Genomic DNA, 27,397 nt, shown 5'->3' on the forward strand with positions numbered 1-27,397 from the left:
CTCCAGAGGTCCCTTCCCACCCCAATCATTCTGTGATTCAGTGCGTTTCAGAGAGCTTAGTATTAATGCTTTTCAAAATCCAAATTAGTGATTTCCAACCATCATAAATATTAATGGATTTTCTACTTAGAATTTTGAAAAGCATATTTGATTTATATAATAGCATTTTTAATAGAGGAAAAGCCATTTTATTTATATAACTTCAGAACAGCACTGACTGTTGTACCATGCCACTTAGTAGAAACAGGTCAAAGACGGGATAATCTTCACATGTATGTAACAATACCATCACTGCTTATATAAACAGGGTACTTATTTCCTTAGTTATGATCAAAGCTGAACACAAGTGCTTGTTGTCAAAGGCAAAACAGCATAATACTATGTGTTCATGTCATAGGAGATATTTCAAGAGATATCTGCGTTACGTACATCTATTATCATTTTATGAACTACTACTTTTTAGCTTCAGGACATAAGAGCTTGAAGATTCTCATACACGTTTTTGTATTCCAAACACTGTAGCATTTTGTAAGTTTCAATGATCATAATCATCAACTAGCATTTTCCATTGTTCAATCCAAGTGGCAAGCAAACAGTGAAACAGCCCACACTGAAAAGTGTTCAGTTAAATTTTTTTAATGATCTGCAGTATTAGGCAACAGAAAGAACATTTAAAAATGTGAACTTTATGCTGAGTGTCCTTTTAAAAGCCAGCAGCACAATGTATTTTTTGAACCAACCAGACATCTGTTTATCCTGAGTAGTACATCATTTTGTTGTCCGTGATTTTTGACTCCCAGGTTTTGCAAATGCTGATACATCAAGACTTTTACCACTGTTGCACTGTTCATATAAAGTCTGAAAGTTAATAAAAACACAAGCATTCAGGTGAACACAGTTGTATTGCACACTGATTCAAACTATATCTTTGTAATATTACCACTTGAAGTTACCACATACTGAAATATTCCAACCTCCATGCTAAATTTTTTCTATCATAAAAAAACCAAGACAGCTTAGTTGTACCAGTTGTAGTGCAACGTAGCACCTCCCAGAAAACACAAACTCTGATTTAGCAGCATGAGCAAAGGTATAGAGCTTCACAAGCTGGCTGAAAACAACCTAATTACCAACATTTAAAGCAAAGTTTAGTCCATTAATTGTCTCTGATGTAGAAACATTAGCATGGAAGAAAAGAGGTATTTGCATGCTCACAGTGAGCAACATTTATAAGCGACAGGAAAATCAGTGGCCACAAACATAGCCACATCACATTAAGAATAATCTCTTGTTCACCTCATACTTAAAAAGGTCAGGTACAACTAGCAGTGTAAAGTGTAAGCAAACTTCTTTAGATTTACTCTATGCATACTGAATTTGCTTTCCTCCCCATGAAAGCAGCTTTGCGTTCCATCTCAACTTGTTATTGATTTGATCACCATCACCTCTTCTGAGAGATGATGGAAAGAATTGAATCATTGAAGAGTTATCAAGCTTGTCCTTCAGGCAGTAAATAGAGAGGCTGGACTATTTCAACATACAGGGACTAATTTACACATAGCAATGCATTAACAGTTAATCAGTTTCCTGGAAGTAAGAACAGCTGCAGTCTAAAAGCTTGCACACTTGACAGATTTAGATAATTTTTTCATAATGATGGTTCTTAAATTAGAAGACCTACTACAGTTCTTGGGCAGTTGAAAAGTAAAGCAGCACTGTAAGTACTGTTTTAGGAAAGAGATGCTAGGGCAGTGGGTGATTTGAAAATAAAGCAGTACAGATATACTGGGAAGTGGAAAGGAAAAAAAGCTAAAATCAAGATTACCATCATCCTTTCAACCCTTCCCATTCGGGAGGACGTAGAGAGATTCCACATGCTTGCAAAAAACCCACTACAGTGCGTAATGCCTTTCCAGCTGTGGTTACAGCTTTGATAGATGTATCCTTTCAGCTTCTACTACCAAACATTCTAACTTTGTTTGCATGAACATGTACTACTACACAAAATAGAAAATGTACTTACCCGAGCAGCTCTAGAAATAGAGTTGGGAGAATTCAAGTCAACAAGCTGGCCAAGGATACGTTTCATTTCCTCTGTTGTTCCTTTTGCATTTGCAACACCTGCAGTTAATTGAATGAAGCTGAAGTTGTATACAACTATGTATAAGGTAGCAGTGCAGTTTGTAAGAGGTTTAAAAATTAAAACACTAAAGTCTTTCCCAGAATACACACAGGCACCAAAAAAAATACATTGTTACACCAGCAATTGAAAAGTACATACGAGTAAAGCATTTTGTCTTCTTAAACAGAATTATACTTTTAATAAAAACATGTTTTAAAGTAAATGTACCTGTTTGACAGTGACTTTGAATTTGAACATAGGGATGTACCAGCAACTCTGAAACTGATATTCTTTGTTTAGGATTTCTTACTAAACAGCGCTGCAAACAGAAAAAGAAGAATGCTTTACCTATAAATTCAGGATTTTCTTAAGAGTGAGAACCTTTAAAAGACCTGGTAGATGCATGTCAGAACTTCTTACTGCTAAACTACAAACTTAGACTCAACTCAGTACGGTAACAGATTAACCTAATTGCCTTCATTAGCAGTTATCTTCAGAGTGAAGTTTGGTATCCTGTTTTACTTAAGCAACAAATGTCAGAGGACATGAAGACCAGAACCTACAGTATTGTTTTATTCTGAATGACACAGATTTGAAAGGAGACAAATGTTTCTGGATTTCAGTTTGTTACCTGCTGAGCAACACAATTAGGGCTTGAGTAAAAGCATAGGCCAAGTTTCAAAAGCAGGCAGATACGCATAGTGAAGGAAAAGGATGGCAAGTACAAGAGCTACTGTATTTACTTCAGGTTATTCAGCCAAAGACATTGTCTGACTGCTTTTAAAAAAAAATTAAAAAATCTAGTAAGTATTTACTAGTTTATTTGCTACTGAGCTGAAAATAGACTTTTAATAAGAAAACTAAATGAAGTAGCTCTAGCTTCATAAGTAGTCTTTTCAAATAAGGTCTGTTACTACAAATAGCACTGAGCATCTATTTGTGAAAAAAGTTTCTCAAGCACAACTCATTAAGTTTAAGAAAATACACTTTAAAAAAAGAAATTGCCATTATTTGAATCATTAACATAAACTAATCTTAACAGACAGTTACCTTTAGCACATCTTGAAGATCCTTCTCAGCAATATCAGGAAATTCTATTTCATAGCTAGGATCAACAATAGCATGCAGTTTATTAATTGGATTTGTTATATGTTGAAATGGAGTCCTTCCATATGTCATACAGTACAAAATGCATCCCAATGACCACACATCACTTTTGGGACTTATCTAATAAAAAAATAAAATCAAGATTACTCCTCTCTTAGGAAAGACTCAGTCAATTTATCATATAGTTGTACAGTAATTTTGCTTAACTATATCTATTTTACATTGGATAACAAATATTAGTAACTAACATACATCACCAAGACAGCATGCCATTATCTACCAAGACAGAGATGTGACTTCATTCACCCTTATTTCATAACAAAACTACTTTTATTAATTATCTTTGAAAATCAATTTACTTGAACTTAAAGTTAAATGTTGTCCTTAAGTCAAACAGCAGGATTCTAATTTCAGATTGAGTAAATACAAATAAAAGCATACTAAATTAATCCAACCCAGAAACCAGTGAGACATCACAGCTACGTTCCCAAAGCAGGAAGCCACAGTTCAGTTCTTCCGGGTTTAAAAGGATTCAGATCCAGATTTCTACGACCACACCTGAACTGTTCCTTAGAGGAGAACTTTCCACTTGTCTTGTTGAAGAGGAAGCACATAAGATTGGGGGAGCGGGGAAAAGGGAGGTGGGGAAAGCAGCACACAGACAGCCCAGCACAATGCTTAGACTTTTACTTAAGTGAGCTGAGCTCCAGAACAAGTCTGCACTTTCCATGCAATTTTTAAAAATGTAAAAAATGTTGAAAGTATCATCCTTAACAAAAGAAATCCATCTACAAAACATTCTGTGTTTGGAAAGACTAGATTGTGTTTTAATTGTTTTACTACATCATAATACATCCATTCAGCTGTTAAAGAGTCACAATCTTTTAAGTATGTATGTACATGTAGATATGAATACAGATTTTAATACTTCTTTTACAAAACTATGTACCCCTTAAATGAAGTTTGACTGCCAACGTGAAATTGTTTTCCTTCAGTACTTTCCTTAAAAATCACATTCCATTGCCCTGGTAAAGTTATAACAAGTTCTGCAATACATAGTACTCTCTAGCATAGAAAAACTAATAGGATACGCAGAACTCGTACATGTCCCCTGAAATACTAGACTTCATTTTATCATCTTTTAACACTTCTTATTAGGTACCACTCATTTCTTTTAAAACCTGCCACTTGCTTAAAAGAATTAAGAAATACACTGATGCTTGTGTCATTGTCATATCTTGTTGTTTAAGCAAACACACCAACAATGGTTTATATCAGAAAGCAAGTTTCCTGGCTTTCAGAAAAAGATTTCTAAGCCAGTTGTTTATGCAGAATGCCAAGACATAGTTGTGTAGCAGCTAACAGTACCATAAGACCTCCACCAATTTTTGGCAGAATGAAGCTGAAACAAGAAGTCATAAGTAGCACAACAGGCAACCAAGTGATTAAGGAATGATTCTCGCACTTGACTCCACGGCAGATCCTCCCAGAAACACTAAGCCTGGAGTGATTTCAGCGCAAAGGACTTGTCAGAGATGCACAGTACAGTGAACCATTAAGATGCTCAGATTTTTGTAACATTAATCATCAGTACAGCCTCCAATATCCAAAAGGCTGCGTGCATTTCACTCACTGTACGCTATATTGCTGTTCAATGCCAATCACACTGATAACAGCAGAAGACTTATACTGCTCCATAGAAAGATTTTAAATTATTTTTACATTTATTAGTTTAGATATTACACTATTCTCAGCTCCTCCAACACCCAAACCTGAATATCTGTTTTGCTTTCAATTTTACTCATTCAGCACTTTTTTTTTTCTAATTTTTCTAAACACCATCTGCAAAATGCTTTTAGGTGGCTGAAAGGAATAAGCTTAGCCTTCAAACTCTGCCCACCATCACGGCACAATGAATTCCCTTCTGTTCTGATTTCAGCAGAAGATTACGAAAATTAAGTTTTAACATATATGCCTGGATTACTTTCTCCTAAACATGAAAGGAACAGAAGAAAAAAGATCCTATGTTACCTTAGAGCGAGATTTCCCATTTTCTCCATAGGAAGAGAGATCCTTTATTGCTTCCGGTGGCATGTAATTCATTGTGCCAACCTAGCCACAAAAATACAAAACAGTCATTTAAGTGAAGCATGTACTTAATTTAACTCACTTGATAGAAAGTTAGATTTTTATCTCAAAGCACTGAAAAGCATCTTGAAATTTTGTTTCTAAGGCTGAAGGCCATTGTTAATTCTGTTCAACAAAATGATGTAAAAAATAATGTATATGAATATTTATATATACTTATAAAACCATTCAGCATAAAGTCTCAGTATTCATTTAAGTTACTACAATAAACAACAACCACAACTATTCTAGTACTTCACAGAAAAGTGTACACCGATTTTCCAGAAGTATTTCACCTGAGAATCTTTAACGATGCTTGTCACATCTGGCTGCATTTGGTTTGCAATGCCAAAGTCAATCAGTTTTAACATTCCGTCAACTATCAGGAAGTTTGCTGGTTTCAGATCACTGTGAATAATGCCTGTAAAAAAGAAAGAAAAACGTTTAAGTCAATCAAGGTTTAGTCAATCCAAGTTACTACTATAGGGGGGTTTATTGCTCAATTCCCATTAGCCTTGCTCAGAGAGGAGGTGCAGATCAGCTTTACCCAGCCTAAACTAAATTACTTTTTGCAGATTTCATAAGTGTTTCCATTTCTTTTTTCAACAGTTAAGCCTTGCATGAGTTTGTAGTTTGAATTATTACTTATTCAAACTTATTTTTTTATATACATATTAAGATATTTAAATTTTATCTATCTATATATAAATATACATAAGATATATAGAAATAATATTACTTATTCTGCAGGCACCCCAGAATAGATTCAAGTGACTTGAGCTGAATAGTTTCTGTCAGTTAGGGACAGGCCCTCTAGCCGTATGTGCACAATGCCATACTGAACTGCTATTGCAGAGCAATTCAGTGGCCTGGTCACTCCTGTAGCTTTCTCTTAAAGCATCAGCTAAGCAGCACTTTAGAAGAATTATATTGCTTAGTCTGGTGTTTTCTTCCTGATCTCAAAGGAATCATTCACCAAGGATTACAAATGACTGACCTCACAACCACTACTTATGTGATTTATTATGAGTGTTGCTTATCCATATAATCAACCAATCCATCTAATATTTTGCAAAATTGCTTGTTTCAAGGACACATGTAGTATGTAGCCTGTGTTTTAACATGTTTTGCTGGTTTTCTGTATTACTGAATGTTCTAGTGTCCTTGTGCTTTTAGGAGTTGATGGTCTCTGCTACATGTACAGGTCTCCAGTCTTTTCTGAAATACGGAAAGGATCCAAATCTGCTCTCTCCTTTATGGTATATATAGAGGAAACAGAATACAGATGCATGCACTTCAGTTACATAGGTAAAGATGAAAGTCCTGAAGAACTATGAGAAAAAGCTGAAGCACTATGTCAAAATAAAGATGACAGAGCTGTGTAAAAGCTGTCATTAATGTCAAAGCTTCTTTGGAGAAGATGAGTGGCTAAAAAGAGTCTGAGAACAAGTAGTACTAGAAGTGTAGTGTTAGAAGTATGCAGTGTATTCCAATACAGAAAAGATTTCCTGGTTGTTGCAAGGAAACAAAACATTATAGAGTTACCAAAGATAGTCTACCTTCTGCATCAAGTTTACTGTCATCTTTTGTTTCTCTAGAATTTTTTTCATAATACAGGAATCTTTGAAGATTACTAGGCTTACACCGAAGAGCAGCACCGCCTCCAAAACTTAAATACATTCATATTATCTCTGCCATATAACCTATACAAATACCTAGAATTATTTAAGAATACCATATTCATGGATTGTATGAACAGCTTCCAGCATATTTTTCCAATAGCTCTTTCGTTCCAATGGATCGATGTTTTTTTTCTTTTTAAGCCAGCTATTGAGGTCAATATTTCCACACTCCATTACCATGTAGATATGATGATCAGTAATTTCACTAAAAAATAAATATACTTCTGTTAAAATGTAAGGCGACTTTTTATATAAAGATAGTGCTTTAATAAAATTAGTGTTTACTCACTAGTCATAAAGGCGAATGATCTTATCGCTATGTCGCTGCAGTTTATTCAAATGAGCAATTTCATTCTTATAGCTCTCAACAGTCTGTTGATCAGCTTCCTCTAGGTTCACATATTTGACAGCATACAGCTGCTTCTTCTCATTCAGTACTTGAAACACCTGCAACATAGTACCCATGAATAACTTCATTCAACCCTCCAACCAGTATTCTGGCTTACTACAGTCCATTTCACCACAGCCCGAATCTCTTTCTAAGAAAAAGCATACCTTTTCAAAAGGAAGCAACAACACCAAATTTAGAGAACTTCATACAAGTCAGCCTGAAGAAAACCTAAAGAAGCCACCAGTTACCTCTATCAGAAACCATCCTGGTACCATACTGTATTTCACTAGGTATATTTGATCACAAATCTGAAGTGTTCCAAGGATGGAGAATGCAAAACACCTCCCACAGAGAAAAGGAATTGACCTGCCACTGCACATCCATTTCAACACACCAAAATGATTTGGAGGCTAAACCACATGGCACAGGAGAAAAGTTTGAGAGCACTGAGTCCATTCACACTTCAGGCAAGAATGCTACAAGGAAACTTATTGCCGTCTTCAGCTATTTAAAAGGAAAGTATGAAAAAGACTCCTGAGCCATCAAAGTATGAGAGGCAATAAGCATAGCTAATAAGGAAAATCTGATTAGATGTCAGGAAATTTTCTTCCACCATCATGTAGTCGAACAGGGGAGTAGGTTGTCCAGAGAGGCTGTGAAATCTCCATCCTTGGTGATATTCAAAACTCTATTGCAAAAGGCCACAAGAAACCTGCCCTATTCCAGCCTTGCTTTAATCAGACCATTGGACCAAGTGACATGCAGAGGCCCCTTCCACCCTACCTTGCTCTGCAATTGTACACTGCCAACAAGGAAGCTATTCTTCCTGGAGGGCCCTGCTGACTGGAAGCTAGCCAATGTTATCCCAGTTTACCAGGGCACGAGGGAAGACTAAGGGAACTACAGACCTGTTAGCCTAACCTCAGTTCCTGGAAAAATTCTGGACAAGATCATACTGGGTGCTATCGATTGCTGTTTAAAGGACAAGGCAATAATCCGGCACAGTCAACATGGATTCACAAAGGGAAAGTCCTGTTTAACTAATTCCATATCCTGCTACGATAGGGTCACCCACCTAGTGTACGAAGAGAAAGCAGCAAATGTAGTTCTTACGGATTTTAATAAAGCTTTTGATACTGTCCCTCACAGCATCCTTCTGGACAAGTTGTCCAACTGCGGAATGAGTGGGTTCAGTGCACTGGGTGAAGAACTGGCTCAGTGGCCAAGCTCAAACAGTTGCAGTGAATGGGGCTACATCTGGCTGGTGACCAGTCACCAGTGATGTTCCTCAGGGTTCAATTCTAGGGCCAGTTCTGTTCAATGTATTTATCAGTGATCTGATGCAGGAGTTGAATACACCATAAGTAAGTTCGCTGATGATTCCAAACTGGAAGGTACTATTAACTCCCTTTGAGGGACAGGAGGCCTCGCAGTGGGATCTAGATAAGTCTGAGCACTGGGAAATCAATGGCATGAAGTTTAGCAAGTCCAAAAGCTGGATTCTGCAACTAGAACAGAGTAATGCCAGACACAAGATGTCCCTGCTGTCCAGTGATAGGATGCATAGGAATTGTTCAAAACTGCATCAGGGAGGGTTAGGCTGGACACCAGGAAGCATTTCTTTACCAAGAGAGTGGTCAACTGGAATAGGCTTTCTACAGAGCTGGTGATGCCCCAAGCCTGTCAGTGATTAAGAGACATCTGGACAATGCCCTTAACATGTTTTAACATTTCATCAGCCCTGAAATGGTCAGGCAGTTGGACTAGATAATTGTTGTGGGTCTCTTGCAACTGAAATACTCTATTTTATTCTGTTATTCTTTTCAATGTGTTGCTCTCTGGATTAACAGAATCATGTTAGATTCTTAACTTTTTTGCCTCAGTCTTCACTGGCAACCTCTCTTCCCACACCTCTCAAGTGGGTGGACCACAAGACGGGGACTGGAGGAGCAAAGTCCCTCCCTCTGTAAGAGATGAGGTCCAAGACCACCTGAAGAACCCGAACATACTTATGTCTATGGGACCTGACAAGACGCATCCCAGAGTCCTGAGGGAACTGGCTGATGTAGTTGCCAAGCCATTCTCCATGATATCTGAGAATCAGTAAAAAATCCGAGAGTCAGGTAAATTCCCTGGTGACTGGAAAAAGGGAAACATCGCACCCATGTTTAAAAGGGGTAGAAAGGAGAACCCTGGGAGCTACCAACCTGTCAGCCTCACATCTGTGCCTAGGAAAAGCATGGAACAAATCCTCCTAGAAGCTATGGCAAGGCACATGGACAACAGAGAGGCAATTCGAGGCAGCCAGCGTGGCTTCACCGAGGGCAAGTCCTGCCTGACCAACCCAGCGGTCTTTTTATGATGGAGTGACTGCATCAGTGGACAAGGGAAGAGTGACTGATGTCACCTATCTGGACTTCTATGAGGCCTTTGACATGGTCCCCCCACAACATTCTTCTCCCTTAATTGGAGAGAGATGGATTTGATGGGTGGACTGTTTGGTGGATGAGGAATTGGTTGGTCACATCCAGAGGGCGGTGGTCAACTGCTCAACGTTCAGACAGAGACCAGTGACAAACAGTGTCCCTTGGGGTCCATACTGGGACCAGTACCATTTAATATCTTCATCAATGGCATAGTGGGATCAAGTGCACCCTCAGCGCGTTTACGGATAACACCAAGCTGAGTGGTGCAGTTGTCACACCTGAGGGAAAGGGATGCCATCCAGAGAGACCTGGACAAGCTCAAGTGGGCCTGTGTGGACCTCATGAGGCTCAACAAGGCCAAGTGCAAGGTCCTGCACGTGGGTTGGTGCAACCCCAGGTATAAACACAGGCTGGCAGATGAAGGGATTGAAAGCAGCCCTGCTGAGAAGGACTTGGGGGTACTGATGAAAAGCTGGACAGGAGCTGGCAGTGTGCACTCACAGCCCGGAAGACCAACTGTATCTTGAGCTGGATTCTAAAGAAATACGGCCAGCAGATCAAGAGACTTGATTCTCCCCCTCTACTCCACTCAAGAGACCCCACCTGGAGTAACGCATTCAGCTCCAGGGCCCTCAACACATGGACACGGACCTGCTGGAGAGAGTCCAGAAGAGGAGGGCCACAAAAAGACCAGAGGCTAGAATACCTCTCCTATGAAGACAGGCTGAGAGTTGGGGTTGTTCAGCCTGGAGAAGAGAAGGCTGCAGAGAGACCTTACAGCAGCCTCCCAGTACCTAAAAAGGGCTTGTAAGAAAGATGGGAACAGACTTTTTAGCAGGGCCTGTTGTGATAGGACAAGGGGTAATTGTTTTAAACTGAAGGAGGGTATATTTAGACTAGATACAAGGAAGAATTTTTTTTTTTACAATGAGGATAGCGAAACACTGCAACAGGTTACCCAGAGGTGGTAGATGCCCCAGCCCCAAAAACCTTCAAGGTCAGGCTGGACGGGGCTCTGAACAACCTGATCTAGTTGAAGATGTCCCTGCTCATTGCAGGGTGGTTGGACTAGATGACCTTTAAAAGGTCCTTTCCAACCAAAACTATTCTATGATTTTAAGTATTGCAACATTTAAAACTAAATTTCCCATCTCTTGTGACAGAAGAAACAGTCTGGATGTGTCATAAGAAAGCACACAGCTTGATTGCTCAGTACCACTTTGGTTCTGTCAGTTCCTGCATATGCAAACACGAAACAAAATTAAAAGGAGGTACAAAGGGCCATAAACATGTTTCTTCTGCATCCATGAGGGATAAAGTCTAAGCATAGCATTAAAACAATAAATTCCTAGAAACTCTAGGTCACTCAGACATATTGTATGTGTCAGTACTGGGCACTCATTAGAAGACTTCAACACGTATGTTTATAATTTAACTACTGTGTAAATGCATGACTGTCTAAAAGGAAAAAAAAAGAGCATCTTACCTTACTTGATCCACCACTGCCTATTTGCTTTAGCATCGTATAAACTCTTCCTTTGATACCAAGACATTCGTGTGATGGTAGAGAAGCTGGAACCTGTGTACATACAGAAAAAGTTAAGGAAATAACTCTTAGTATACATGTAGTGGAGCTTGGTAGAGTTCTACTTTTTATTAAGTTAATCCGCTTTCAGTTGTCTTGGTCTTTCTGAACCAAATAGTGTAGTGAAGTTACAAGTTTAAATGAAAGCTAAAGATCCCCATAGCAAAAGTATTTGTATACTGATCATCACTTGGCATGTAGCATCATCGAACTCTTATAAAAGATACCAACGTTCTTCACACTGGAAGTCAAGAAAAGGTTGTTCTTTAATAAGGCTTCTCAGATCATTGGAGACACCACCTTCCTTAGAGAATGTGGTTTCCGATATTATCTCTAAACAGACTTTCAATCACAGGAGGCAACTAAACTTAGAGCTGCACTCAAATCACCTACAATTTTCTTTGAAGCTAACTACTAGCTAGTGGACTTCAGTGTTATAAAGCTGAAACAGCCTGCATTGCCTGTAGCTGCTACAGCAAGCTGTAGAACGGCCACAAATTTTAAATTTTAATCCTCTGGTAGGAAGCACAAACCTATACCCCAATTGCTATCTACAGTTGGGAAGATTCCTACCTGAACGTACAACCCATCTAAGGTAACCCATTTTTTACACGATTTCAGGCCACTAAAAATAAGCATAATTTGTGAAATCTAAAAAAAAGGAGAAGGAATGTAATTCTTCATTCTTCTACCTCCCTCAAACTCCTACAGTTTTTTAAAACACACCGCTTCTTTTTATGGGTACTACACTGTAGTGGGCTGTACACCATTAGCAAAGCATAGCAGCACAAAAATAGCTACTCTAGTTCTTGCCTCTGTAATGAAGTAGGATCTGAAAAGGTTTAGATTTCAGACAAAGGCTTCAGGATTTTGACACAACTGAATTGATTTTTCTAACACTGACTTATTTTACCTAAATTCAGATATACATATGAAGAGTTATTCTGAGAATAAGCAATACAGACTACTTTCCATTACTCATCTAGAAAGATGAACAGCAACTTTAGATTAAAAAGATACATACATTTAACCTAGTAGTCTCCAATGAAAATATGTACTGAAAAATGGTAGACGACAGCCTGAAATTACCTGCAAGCCAACTTGATTTTGAAATGGAGTTGCTGAGGTACGTGGTAGCAAATATGGGAGCTGGCTGTAGGAAGCAGAATTTTGACATCCTGGTAGGAAGTTGCTCTTTACAACTGGTGTTCTGAAACTAAAGGAAATTATGAACAACTTCTGCATTTAGCTGTATTTTTTTTAAAGATTATTCTAACAAAGTTGAAATCTTCAGTGCTTCTTGGAAGTTAAACCCTACTGACTACTAAAATCCCAAGCCTCTGCTACATTCAATAATTAGCATTAAGACCACTTCAACTTCTTGAAGTAGAAGTACACTTAAACTGTAACATACTTGGGAAATATTTCTTAGATCAGTAACTAATTAAATCCTCATCTTCAGATACTAGCTGACACTCCCACAAACCGAAAAATGAAAGCACTATATAACTAGGCTAGTTTTCTTTAGCTTACTGTTCTTCACTCAAAACCTTTCTAGATTGAGACTTTTTACAATTATGAGATTTGTTGGTTGTTTGGTTTTTTTCTTTTGAGCACTTCAGCTACACTTTATACAAGCAGAAAGATCATGTGTAAGAAAACTAAAGACTGCAAGAAATCCTTCATGTTTTTTGATTTATTTCCTTGATGTATCTACATGTACTTAATTATATTACCAAATATACTTTTTTACCCCCTTCACAGTATTTACAGAAACGGATGCCAAGATCAGAACCGGAGAAGTATTGATATGCCTATGATTTTTTTATACAGAATAAAATAACAAGTTTGGAAAGAAGTCAATACCAGTCAAAAGCATCGTTCTCTCTGAACACAAAAGCACTGAACAATCCTGCATATTTACTAATCTCCATGTCATCAAAGTTTGAAAAAAGCAAAACCAGAACCTATTCAAGGACTGCTTTTATCGAGTTCCATCACGAGATGATGTACTTCGTTCACTACATATATTTAAGTTCTACAGCTACAGACAGAGGTCCTATCAACAGGAACAGTGCTTATTCATCATACAGCCTTGATGTACGATTCATCCTAGAGACTTATGAAAATAGTAACCATACAATTAGAAAGATTTATCAACTTACGGACAGGGGCTTATGCTTAACTCAAGACTGCATGGATAAACAGATGCTAGCATTTCCTAACCCGAGAGCTCAACTACACAAGCCTCTAGATTCCTTACACTTTAAATCCCACAGATACTTGTATCATGGGAACCAGACTGATATACAGTTATCAATGTAAAAAGCTTGTCAGCCACAAAAAACAAGGCATCTGAAATAAATGGTCATGTAGCAGGGATCAGAGAAAGACAAATGCTCTAATAAGGGCTTATTAATTTTATCATGTACTTCTAAACACCAAAAAGCTAACAGGGAAGACAAGAGTTCCCCAAATGCAATCTGAAACTTACAAGTCAGACACTTGACAGTGTTGGAAGCACTCTGAAATCTTTGCTGTCTGAACAGAAGAACTTAAGAAACCTTGCTAAAGTCTAGAGATTGACTACTGTTCATGAGGATGCAGGTCAAAGTAGCTTACCAGTCCATATAATCATTATATGTGGTGCTTGGTGTTCCACAAACACGTGATGGATCACATTTCCTAGAAACAGCATCTGGTGGTGATAATCCTTTTGAAACAGGATGACTAGATTGTTCAAGGCTTGATTGTTTTCCCTACAGAGGGCAAAGTAAGACATTATTCCACATAAGGAGCCACGGTCAGGAACATAGAACTCTTTTTCAACATGTAAAGGCTGCTGCAGTTAGAAACTACATATTCCTGTTACTTTACCTCTCTGTAGCAGCTTTTCTCTGTTACTTCTTGAATTGGCCGTATTTTTCTGGCATTAACACAGTTTAGTTTAATCTGATCCAACTGCTTTCTATAGCTTTCACCAGAACTAGACGGTTGATGTTGACTTTCCAGACTCCTTGGCTCTGGTATCTTGAGCTCCTGATGCTGGACTCTATTTTCTGGGGGAGGGGGGAAGTCAGCTTATTGAAATACTTGGCATTTAGTACTTGAAATAGTTTGACAGATTTGTCCCAGAGTTTCTAGAATAATTTTACCTCATTTTCTACATCAGAACAGACAAACACAGCTGACTTACTGGAATCAGGCATTAATATAATCTTCAGGATTCATATTTAGTTCAGTGTAATAACATGGCAAATTTCTTCAAAAATCTTAGGATACTACTATAATAATAATAGATACAACTGTTTCCTTCAACACACAAAAGATCATATTCGTAGTATGTACTACAGCATCCTGGGACACCGTACAGGTTTATAAAGCATTGAAGATAAACCTATTGCAATACTCCAAATTAGAAGTCTGCTGTCTGTGACAACAGGCAACCTATAAACCAGTGTGATGACTGAAGCCAGAGGCATAAAGGGACCAGACATGCTCCATCTCATGGTTCCTTCTGCAGAGGTAATAGCACATTGAACTGGTGGAATATCACAGAGCAGGCTGCAAATAGCACAGCCTAACAGTTTTCCTTTACGTGCTCATTCAGTTCTCTTTTCAAATTTCTAGAAAGCAGTATCCCACACTAAGCAGTTCAGTGCAATTCAGCTACCAAAGTGCTGCAGTGGGGATTTGTGTGGGTTTGGGGTTTTGCTATTTTACTATTTTTACAGGTACCACTCAAGTGACTGTTTTTAATTAAATGCTCCTCAGTTACAAGCAGACCAACTTTTTCACTTTTTGAAGAATATTTTGGTTAGCAATGTATTTTTTTAAAATACAGAACAGCAAATTCTCAATGCCTATTCTATTTCAAATTACTAAAATATGTATTAATAGTTACCTTCTCTTTTCATTGTATGACTTACATCCATTTTGGTTTTGAGAGTTATAGTTGAATTGGTAGAAGTTTCTAAGCTGTTCTCCTCCAACATCTGCAACCATAAGGAATTATTTATTTTTAAGGACTAAAGAAAACAAAAAGCATCTTAAAAATAATCGAAGGAGATCCCAAGCCTAGTGTCCAAAAGACATTTCCCTTATGATAATTAACAACCAACATACCACAAAGCACGTATGCTTCAGAAAACAGTGCTGGGTACACAAACAACTATTACTGATGCTCTTTTTAAATACGTTAATAGTCTGAATTCCCATCATACAGTTCCCATAACGAAGACCTAAATGCTTTCTATTCTTGAACTTTCTTTTGGGAGACAGGGACAAAGAACAAGGCATGGCTCAAAATTAATCTCTATCAAAAGCCATAACTTACAGCTCCAAAGAGCACTTAGTGTATTCAGTTAAATGGACTTCACTGAATAGAGTACTTCCCATGATAAAGCTCATGACTACAGCTGAAAGAGCTCCTGTAGTCAAGATGAAATCTGTTTATCCCCTCTTCATAAACCATGTAACAGATTTGTAACACCCCTCCAGTTCTCCCATCAGATGAATTGTTCAGATAATTCTTAATTAAAAGAGAATCTTAAGAGATTTAAATCTCTGATTATCCATAACAATTTTCAAATTAAAAGCTGCAATGAACATTTCTATTCACAAGTAACTACTTAGCATAAAGGAAAATTTTACTTTATTTCTTTGAGTTGAAAAGAAGTGTTATTTTCCTTCCTAATACAATAGGACAGCCAGGTAGAGCTCCCAACACCTGCTTTAAAAAGACTGAAGTTACCTGTAAGTCTCCCAGGTCACAGGAATCACCCCTACTAGATTTTGGTTCTGATTGTGGAAAAGGTGCAGTGAAGGCTGTACATTTGGAGCCAGATATTTGCCTATAGAAATAACATTGTTAATTACATCACATGCCAACATAATTTAGTGATTGCCTTTTGTGAACAAGATGAAAGAAGCAGTTGTGTGAAGGCTTTTGGCTAGAAGTCTCAAATATACAGAAAAGTAGGTCCACTCTGACAGCCAAGTGAGACACAAGAAAAAAAAAAGATCTGTAACAATGCCACCATCACCTTCTGAAATGACAGATTACTTAATTGGTTGTCTTCATTAAAAAAGCCGGTAATAGGCTACAGCTAGGATCCTAAACCCCAATGATGTGTTCCAAAGTACATCTTTAAATACTTACAGACCACCACTATTATGTGAAATACCTTATCCCACCACTTTCACAGGTTTAGAATATTGGGCTTTAACTTCCGAGAAGCTAAGTAAGCAGCTTTTACTCTTTCTTTATGTATTTCTCCCCAAAGTTCCCAATTCTGCATGAATTTAATAACACAGCAGTAAGAAAGGAAGAAAGTTAGCATAACAGACTTGATGGCAGGGAGAAGCTTTCTCCTGTTTAATTTCAAGCTCCACTAGAGCCAGGTAACACGTAGCAAAGTGCTATCTTAGTTAGCAGACGATTCCACTGCTAAATAGTTATTCAAACTAACATGAGCATAACCACTTCCTTAATATATAAGATTATATCTTAAGAAATAAGATATAATCATCATCACATGCATTAAAAATGAGGATTTAGAAGTCTTTTGGAAGTTACAAGACTGACTTATCTCTAATTTTAGAAACAGTAATACAGAAATGTAAAGTTTTTTCAAACAAAAATTATTTTGCCTTGGTCTCCATTTCTTTTGAGCCTACCGATTAGCCAGAACAAGAAATCGATCTTTGCATGCTTTTGGTTATTGTAATATCTACTGCAACTGTGGCTATTTGTCAATAAGCTTTAGATAGATTTTAACATTCTTAACATCTGACATTTCCACTATCCGATAAAAAGACTGTTGTAAAAAAAAAGTATTAAAATCTGTTATGCTGCAGAAAACCCAATAACCATACCTCTTCATAACACTAACTGGAAGTGGGACATCCATCTTCTCCACATCATCACCAGCATCAGTTACTAGTGTAACTGGAATCCTCCCAAAGGGGCAGGCCTAAGAGCAAACTGAAAGTTACCAGATGTATAAAGCAGAATGAAAAGTTTCAGATTTTGAAGCAAAACGTTACACGTTCTACCTGGTTAGATTTGTTTAGTGGTCTTAATGGATTGTGGTAATTAACTAGAGCATCAAGTTCCTGTGACTTCTCCCTAAAGACAAGAAAAAAAATGCTACAACACTGTGTTTGGTTTTAAACAATGTTTTAAGAAATTAAGTTCAAGCCATTACCCAAGCAATTGTCTGGCAACAGTAGAAGAATTTTCACCAGAATCATTCCTTTTTACGTTTTTGTGATTTCCAGCTATGCTCTGAAGTCCAGGCTCTTGTGTACTTGATACTGTAGGCAAATTAGTTAGAATTATTCAGATAATACTGCAGACCGTATTTGTTTTGAAAAGAAAAAATGTTCTTTTAAAAGCAAAAATGAAAAACACATAATTTGCAGTAATCTAGTATCAATGACATATCACTATTTTCTACCGATCTAATTATGTAAGACACTAATTCAGTAAAAAAAAGAAAAAACCCAAGACTTACAAGCAGAAGGAGCTTTCCAGAATAAACACAGAATGGCCTGTAACAATTGTTAAATACATAAGCTACTTGTTTTCTACACAGCTATAGTTGTAAACTATGTTTAAACACATAAAAGGGAGATTAAAGATGTCCAAAGACTATCCAAGCAATTTAAGTGAAAAACCTCACTGTTAATCTTATCTTCTTATACAGGAGAAGGAATGCAAGCACTAAAACCATTGGTTTAAATAGTATCTTGGGGGAGTGAGGAAGAAACCCACGCTTTCAGAGCAAGATGATTTTCCAAATCTACATTCTGACAATAAACCTCTGCTCCAAAACAACGTCATCCAAAGGATGCTTCCACAGCTTGCTCCACAGGGATTCCCCAGGAGATTTCAAGCTGCTTACATTTGGATTCTTTCATTGTTCATTCCAATTATTTATCAGAAGGATAAGGACACCCACACCTAAGTAGCTATAATAAATCCTAAATCAAGCATCAAAACCTAGCCTGTTTCAGAGCTAGTATTTCAAAGATATAACTGTAGACAACCCTTACAAACTCCCGGCTACTGCAGAGACCCAAGATATTGATCATATCCCTGACCTGTCCTCCTCCTTTTGAACCTTGCTTTTGTGCCGACTTCCTTTATGTGTATTTTATTTTGATACAACTTTTTGTGCTGTCTCAGTTATGTTTCTGTAGATCTGGATTTAAAGCATTTAACAGGTGCCTGCCATTGCAAAAGCATGCAGCTTTTCCAGTTCTAGTGGAAAGCATAAAAAAAAATAGCAATCACAACATAAATAGGTGAATCTTCCACAAGCATATCTTCTCATTTAGGTTTTTCAGTACTGTTTCTGGAAGGCTGCATTCTAAATCCCTAGAACTACCTACTGTGTCAGAGGAAGACAGAAGTCAGGGCATCAGAATTACCAGTCATCAATTAAACACTTTTTCTCCCTCAGATCCTCCTTCCCCCTTAGAGAGGCACTTTAGATACAGACAGCTTTAGTCATTAAAACTCTAAGCAGCTTCCCATTTTCAATTATGAACATGGCTTTCATGCTGACAAATCCTAGGCTGAAATAAACTCCAGTATCACCTCCAAACTGACAGGCCACAGGCACACTCCCTTCTAAAGCCAACTCTACTAACCAGCTGAAGAATCTACTAGCTCGGTGAATTGTTATCAAAGACCTTTTGCTGGTTAGTCTACCTCAATGTGCTGCCAACACAGCACATATAAACTCAACGGAATTATTCTAAGCAATTAGTTGGGATAGCAAATGTGAGAGTGGTCACATGACAAGCTGTGCTCTACTGTCAGGTCAGAGAAGATCAAAGCAGGTAAGAGCCAACAGCTCATCTACCAGCCCCATCTTAACCTAGTAGAGAATCTTGCTCAGTTATTTAAGATCTGGCAAAAGCTGTATCAAGTTGCATATTAGCCTTGAAGTGACACATCAACTTCTAGTCACATATAATTTGACCTCTGGTTCTGTGTACTGTAAAGTACATATGAAATACATTTATTTGAAAATTAATTCTAGAACCTCAAAACCCCAAATAATCAGCTCAGAACAACATGGTCATCATCCAAACTATTTTTGCCTAGAAGTGAAGGTCACTTCCCAGAGATGAATAAGCGACCGCAAGTCAGAACACACTAATGCAAATACATCAGCACTTTTGTAACTGCCCATGAACATGAGTTTATGTGTTACAACATACAAAAGGTAGATTAGGGTATATCTGAATAAAATATCTTACTCCACAATGTTCCCTAAATGAAGGCTTAATGTCTTACATTATTTTCCTGACAAACCCTTTTTAAAATTTAAATTTATACCTGATTATTCAGATACATATTTTGTATTGTGGAAAAGATCTATTTAAGACAGACACCAAGGAACATGGATTTTAAAAAACCCAAGAACTAAGATACTATACATTATGATCTCCTACAGCACAGAGGCCTTGTTTTCCATTAGTACAGGAAATTATTTACTCTACCAATAAACAGAAGAAATCATGGCTATCCACAGCCTCTCAGGAAATCATTTTAAGGACTTTTACATACCATTTCTCTTAACATTTTAAAATCCTGGATCAGTTCATTAAAATTAATTTGATTTTTATTTGGAATCTTTGAACGTCCCCCTTCTAACTGGGCTTCTGCTCGCTGAAGACTTCTGACAGATCAACACTGCAGTACTACCTCTATTTAGTCCTTAATTTTTTGTAACCTACTTATGCCAATAAACCAAATATTAACTTCAGTTACATAGAGAAGTGCTTTAATGTATAACATAGTTCTAAGCTTCTGTTTACCCAACACTGAACATTGTTTTGAATTAGCACTTTAGCAATCCCGTACCATCACCACCTCACACATCCCACATTTTTTTCCATATACACAGAGACATTTGGTGGGGGTTTTTTTGCCCAAGCCTGCCACTGGATTCTCACATCCAGTTGGTGATCTACAATACTTCTGTTCCCTCACAGTCTGATACAGCCTATCTGCTTCATACTTCTCATGACTATGGTTGGACTCTGATCTTAACAGTCTTTTCCAAACTAAATTGCTCTAAAATGGTTCCATGACTTCATTTAAATACTAAATCACTTTTTCCCAACTAATCATGTTTTATTGCACCTGGTATGTTAAATAGATTAGATTGCCGTGCACGAATGAAAGACATGTGAAAGACAGGCAAAAAGGGAATTAAAGCAAAGGCTTCTAGACTTGCGGCACAGGTTTTATGCTTGTATTACTACACCACAACTGCTTAATTCCTGTCAACAGCTTTCTGAACAATCTTTTGAAGCTATGAAGGAATGCATTCATACATAACAGCACATCTGTTCTCAGATAAAACTTTCAAAAGCAGCTCTTTAAATAGTAACATGAAACAAACAAGACAAATGCCTATACACAAAAACATTCTCTATTGCTCTAGAAGGACCATATAAATTCACTTAAAGCCAAGTTCAGTGATTTAGGCCACATACATCCCTGTGTTTTAGAGTCTAGTGTTATTTACCTTTTAAACTTCTCTCTAAATAGCTGAATTAATACTTAGCTTATTTAAATACCTGATGTTACAAGCTCATACAGATGAAAAACTAAGCAAGCCCATTCCTCCCCCAAAGTTCACTGCTTCCTAAATGGCAGACAGGCTTTTGCCATGTATTATTTCATAGGTATTCCCTTAGCTTTGCAGCAAGTAAAGCCAATAACATGGCAGAAATTGCACAATCCAGGAAGGATATTCCACAATATATTCTCTTGTGGCACAGTACATCAGGTGTGGCACTTAAAGAGGTCTATGTCTGATTAACGGTAAACAGAACAGACCCAAAAATAAAAGTTTACTAAAAAACTTAATGCTAATACTAACTGTAAGTTAACGCCATATTGTAAGTGTTGCCAAATGTTTGGGGTTTTTTTCCCCCCCACACACATAACTAGCATTTCACACACAGGTATTCAACAGGAGCCAGCCGTATCTCAAACCACGTTCATGAAGACATATCCCCAAGGAAATGTACGTGAGACATTTTGCCACAATCTGTCCTTATACATGGAAAAATATGGAACTGTTAAGCACCACTCTTGGAAGAGTTAGTTACATGCACTTAAATACTGAAGTCTAATCATGTTTTTTTGCTCAATCCCACTCCAAATTTCTCTCGAAAGCTTCATAAGGCAACCATTCCCTTATTGAAGTTACATACCCAGCAAAAGTATCAGTTATGCTTTATGATACAGTCAAGCACTTCAATTTTGTACTGATAAATACATGGGTTTCATCCATTTGTAAAATAAATATAAGGTTGAAACTTAATTTTCCTAGATTTGACTTCACTGAGGTGATTGCCAGAACTTCAGTCTGCCACAAGATAGACCTCAAAGTAAAACTATCTGTATAGTTTAGTCTGTTTCAGTTCTAATTCTTCTCCACCACCAATAGCTCTTATTTTACACTTTCAGCTGTAAGTTTCTATTACAAATACTTAACAACAGTCAGAGGAATGCCCTCTGCAGAATTAGAGAATCTACCAACTTATGGCTTCTGCAAACTACAATCACTGCACAGAAGATAGAGCCAAGTACTGAAGGAGTAAGATCGAGAATATAGGTATGTCTGTTTTAGACAATGGCAGATTATGAGGTCTTATGTAGAAGGGACAAACATTAGATAGTTTTCAATCTAGAATTACAACATTCATAAACTCCACCAACATTAAGAAACTGCAGTTACCTGCTAAGTTCTCCTTCTCATCTGAAAGCAACTGCTTTTTTTGTAAATTAAAGTTTCGTAGAGCAGTTTCCAGCATTTCTAGTGGAACAGCAGAGCACTCCACAGCTTTCTGAAGGAGCTGCTTACACTTCTTCACATTTCCTAAGTAGAAAGGAACAGAAAAATCAAGGAAATAAACAATTACACTGGGGCAACACATTTAAAGATGTTATCACATTCTTGCCATCTTACATTCACTTTGCATCTTTCTCTGAAGCCATCATTCATTAGGCTTCCCCCACTTAGATATCCACTTTAAGAATACTGCCTGAGCTAGTTACAAGTGAGTCATGCAAAGTCAATTTTTCACATGAAGTTGACCACAGAGTCACAAAAATTGCTTTATAAAACTCAACACTACGTTCTCAGTATTTGTTTAGTGCTATAGGAACTACAAGGAAATACAACATAAGTCCTAGAGTCCATTTTTTTTCCTGTAGTATCAGCAAGGAACAACTACCTTTATGGACTTCGGTTGCAATCTGACAAGATACAAACCTTTATCCTGTATGTATTAAGACATCTTTAATATATGTAATAAAGTTAAAAGCAGCTGCTATTAAATCAAACATTACTACAGTTAAAAAAAAGAAATTAAAAGGAAGGATATAGTTTCATTACAGTTTTACACATTACTAAGTGCCATAAACAGAGACTGAAGAGAACTGGAGGGGGGGGGGCTGTTAAAATATATTGAAAGCATTCAGTTTAAATGTATAAGCGTGTACACATACGGGTATTAAACATAGGAGTCAAGTAAGGAAAGTACACTGCAACCAAAATCTCTTCCGTGGTTTAGAGAGTTTCGGGGCAAAAGGATACGATGTTTTGTTACAGCTGTTGATTTCATTCCTCAGTGCCAAAACAGCAAAATGTAAACCACTTCTTGTATGTGTCTCATACATGTATACTTAAGTATTTCTTACACAACATAATAGTATTATTTCAGAGCTCCATGATGTCTCCAGCGCCCATAACTCCACTGATAACTGAAGTTAGACGTCAATGTCGCCTGCAGTTCAGACTGGGGAGGGGATTGGGGTGCATATATTAAGAACTTACACTTAAGTAACCTGTTTTAAGGATATTAACTGGATGTTGTTTGAGACTGAAGCAAGGAAACACCAGAATAAGATTGGATATGATTTCTTTTAAATTCACATGGTGCATATTTGTTGTGACTTGTTTTTTAACCATATAATCAAGTACTACTTCCCTCAAATCCTTAGCAAGTAGATAGGCTTAGCATTTCTTTAAGAATCCTTAACCTGTGTTCTTCCTCTGGCTATATTTAGTAACCACACGTTGCTTCAACAAGACCTGCTACTCAAAATGAAAGTAATTCCTCCTATATTATGTGCCTCAATAACAAAACACACAATACCAGAACACCTATGTGAAAAATTAACTGCTCCATCCCCCTTAATAGACAAGGAACCAAGGCACAAGAGTAAAGTCAGCAGTTATCTTTGAGTTTCAATCAGTCCACTTCATCACATACAAAAAGCCCGAATGATCCACCTAGGCATAACATTTTATATACCAAAAGTAGTTTCATTTACAGTCACGGGTTCAGAGCAATTAACAAGCAAATCTTGCTTCAAGTACACTACCCAAGGCACACCAAACTTGAAGAGACAGCTCCTCATCTGACTGATTTAAATGAAGTTGTATTCGGCATTTAAATAAAACAGAATGGCACCTTTGTTGTGTCACTATTTTCAAGTCATGAATAATCAATTTATAATGAAAGCAGTCAATTTGCCAGCCATAATTTCAGAATTTTGACTTGAGCTTTAGCTCACAGTTTTGCTCAAAATGGGGAAGTCTATGTATAATTCACTTTTTCTTCTTAACACAAAGGGAAACACGCATTAATCCAGAAGCAACTGGCAGGCATGCCAAAGCACTGCTGAAATCACTGGGATGAGGAAGTAGCAAAACACTACCTTCCACCTTTCCCTCTGACCTAAGCTGGACATACGCAGTAAAACAGGAACAGCACTCTTAAAGGAACAATATAAACTCCTATGTTTAGTCCCCTTTGAAGCACCCAGCAGGGACACTACAGCTCCATACCCGTCACCAAACGTCAATTAGACCAGCTCAAGGATAAAACGTATCTGAGCACATGCTGGAGATAAAAAAATCAATCACAAATAGCTTATTCCTTTGAGATTTGGAAGGTTCATTTTAGGTTGACTATTTGCTATCAAATTAAGAGAAACTATTGTACAAACACATTCCATCGGTACAAGGTAATTAAAACTCATAAGTAATTGTGATACAAGGATTAATTTAGTCATTGGTAACCCAGTGGTACCTTTTCTACACTTAAGTTCATAAACAAAACCTGTTGTGTAACCAATTTGACAATATCTTTATTACTGCAGTATTACTAGTTTATTATCTTTTTTAATAAGCATACAGTGTTCACTAAACAAATCAGCTACTTTTTACTACTGTTTATAAGTTCTACACCACAAGTTCATATTGGAACAAGACCAGATAACAGATTCATCTGAAACAAAAACGTGGAGTTTCAAGTCAAATATGCAAATTTTTGTCTTCCCCTCTGTGTGGAGGAGTCCTATTCAGATCCTTCTTCCATCAATTAAACACATGCCATGTATTTCTGAGGGGGATTTCCACAACCTTTCCTCCTCCACTACAAATAAACTTACTAGTTAAGAAAAACCAGAAAGCCTAAGACAAATTACTATTTACTTACTGATTTTATTAAAATTACTCTTCTTCATGGGACACTTTGAATATCTAAAAGGCATCCTAATATAGTTTAAAAAGTACTGGACCAAAAGCCTATTTCCCACTGGTAGTGGTTTTGTCCATAAACAGATGTAACAGAGGAACATCTAGTAAGACGCATTCAGAATCCACAGTGTAGAACAGACAATTTATTGTAGTTAATTTTGGGGAGAATTTTTCATACTAGGCAATATACAACAGCTTGCATGGTACTGATAAAATCCATGAAGAAAAACAAGCCACAAAAACTTCAAAATATATAGACCAAGGCTACTTGGTTCAAAGAAAACTGCTTTCATGGAATCTGCTAGTCTTTCTGATAGAGCAAAGCTGTTAAATGGAGGAGATAAACAGGGTGACAGATGATTGCTCAAATCTACCACAGAAAGAAAACTAAAGACATCTGAAAATATGAGCCTGTGGGTAGGCAGCACAACCCTGCTACCATGTACCAAGGCCACCCTCCCCTACACACAGCAGGAATGAAGCAACGTCAACCCAGATGAACTTGGAGTACTGGCCCAAAGTGTTGAAGACCTATTGCTCTAGATATATTAAAGTATAACTTAATAGTCTAGAGGGAGAACTGGAAAAGGAAAAGCAAGAAAAAACCTCAGGAGTTTACTAAGTGAAGGGAAAAGAGAAAAAAGAACAAGTGATGCCAAGGCAATCATTCATCACCTCCTACCAGCAGGCCAATGCCCAGCCAGTCTCCAAGCATCTGCTGCTATGGAAAGACTATTCCTCCAGGTTTTTTTTATTGATGATCATGATGCTATATGGCATGGAACATCCCTTTGGTCAATTTGGGTGTCCTGGTTTCAGCTGGGATACAGCTAATTTTCTTCCTAGTAGCTGGTACAGCGCAGTGTTTTGGATTTGGTGTGAGAACAATGTTGATAACACACTGATGTTTTTCTTGTTGCTAGGTCATGTTTGACCTAAGACAAGGACTTTTCAATTTCTCAGGCCTTGCCAGCAGGGCACAAGAAACAGAGGGGACACAGCCAGGACAGCTGACCTGAATGAAGCCAGAGGGGTGGGTATTCCATACCCTATGTCCCAGCTGCATCCCCTGCCAAACTCTTGCCCACCCCCAGCCTTTGGACAGAGGAGAAGCCAAGCAAGAAACAGAAATCATTGACCTTGTGCAAGCACAGTTCAGCAGCACACCAGTGTTTTAACTGTTACCAACACTGTTGTATTCACATGTCCAAAACACAGCATCATATGAGCTGTTAGGTTAGGAAAATTAACCCCACCCAAGCCAGATCCAGTACACCAAGGAACACTATAAAGAAGGGAACCTTAAAGAAGGAAACCAGAATTTAAGAGACATTATCACTCTCCTATCAGAATGGCTTGCCTAAAACACTGCTGTGTGGCACCGTGTGACAAAGACTACCATTCTGTTTTGGATACTGACAAACTGCCCCCCTGTTCGACTGGAACATGGCATCTATGGGACTGTCAAAGAAGTCAGTCCACAGCATTTGTGAGATAACATAAGATATGAAGCATCTCCACTCTCCTAACATGTATGTTCAACAATGGAACAAGAAGCAGAATCAAAATCCAACTGCTAGCTACTTAAGAACCTGAGTGGCAGGGGGGAAATTTAATTGGACCAAATTACAATTTTACAGTGTATTTTGGTTTAATAAAAAAGAAACAAAGTCTACAGTTGCTGTTTGGAAGGAGCAAGAATTTCTTCCACAAGCAAGCTGAAAATAGAGGGAAACTACCACTCAAATTTGAGCACCATTTTTCAACAAAGCAAAAGCCTTACTCACACCTCCCACTGCAAGTTCTAAGCTTAGAAAAAGAACAGATATCACTGCCAATTTTCACCTTGTTTGAACATTTCTAAAAAGAAAAATACTTAAGAACTACGCACATATTTTTATTAAAGCGAACACATGTTCCAGTTAAATTTCAATCAAAAAAGAAAAATCTAGCTTTTTCTTTTTCTGCTTTAAAACCTACTCATTTCCTTGCAAACTACATAATAGAAGTTTAAACCAACAAAACCCAGAACACAGAAAAGCAACACCAAACAAGTTTTTCTACACACCTTGTGATAGCTCAAACTGTGCAAAAGCCACATGCACAAAAGCAAATCTCTTGCAGTTCAGTTTGGCCAGATGAAATTGGTCCCGTGCCTCCTCTGGATCTTGAAGACTGTAAAGACAGCATAACAATAGTTACACAAAGTAAAGACCCTAAGTAACAAGGATGAAGTTCCATGTGCTAAATGATGGCACTAGATAATTCTGGAAAAGCAATCCATCCATAGCTGAAGTTTTCCCTCTTTCTTAGAGTCAGTGAAGTACAAATAAGCAGTCTTAAAAAGCTAAATAATTGAAAGATATTAACCTAA

The 27,397-nt window shown here is 37.6% G+C and overlaps 1 protein-coding gene across 1 annotated transcript in view; it reads right to left on the bottom strand.

The window, feature by feature from the left end:
- Positions 1–620: 620 nt before the first annotated feature.
- The window catches only part of TTK (TTK protein kinase), a 36,317-nt gene continuing 9,540 nt past the window's right edge, over positions 621–27,397 (bottom strand). Inside the window, exons 5-23 of the mRNA XM_055714362.1 lie at positions 27,092–27,198; positions 22,213–22,353; positions 17,650–17,758; positions 17,498–17,570; positions 17,318–17,415; positions 16,194–16,293; positions 15,345–15,435; positions 14,318–14,499; positions 14,063–14,199; positions 12,530–12,656; positions 11,342–11,434; positions 7,328–7,485; positions 7,092–7,243; positions 5,653–5,777; positions 5,261–5,341; positions 3,173–3,349; positions 2,351–2,441; positions 2,024–2,121; positions 621–858 (exon numbers count right to left, since the gene is read on the bottom strand). Of these exons, the coding sequence (XP_055570337.1) occupies positions 769–858; positions 2,024–2,121; positions 2,351–2,441; positions 3,173–3,349; positions 5,261–5,341; positions 5,653–5,777; positions 7,092–7,243; positions 7,328–7,485; positions 11,342–11,434; positions 12,530–12,656; positions 14,063–14,199; positions 14,318–14,499; positions 15,345–15,435; positions 16,194–16,293; positions 17,318–17,415; positions 17,498–17,570; positions 17,650–17,758; positions 22,213–22,353; positions 27,092–27,198 (2,230 nt within the window). The 3' untranslated portion in view covers positions 621–768. The remainder of the gene's footprint in view (positions 859–2,023; positions 2,122–2,350; positions 2,442–3,172; positions 3,350–5,260; positions 5,342–5,652; positions 5,778–7,091; positions 7,244–7,327; positions 7,486–11,341; positions 11,435–12,529; positions 12,657–14,062; positions 14,200–14,317; positions 14,500–15,344; positions 15,436–16,193; positions 16,294–17,317; positions 17,416–17,497; positions 17,571–17,649; positions 17,759–22,212; positions 22,354–27,091; positions 27,199–27,397) is intronic.

The sequence above is a fragment of the Falco cherrug genome, chromosome 6, assembly GCF_023634085.1.
Source record: "Falco cherrug isolate bFalChe1 chromosome 6, bFalChe1.pri, whole genome shotgun sequence".
NCBI lineage: Eukaryota > Metazoa > Chordata > Aves > Falconiformes > Falconidae > Falco > Falco cherrug.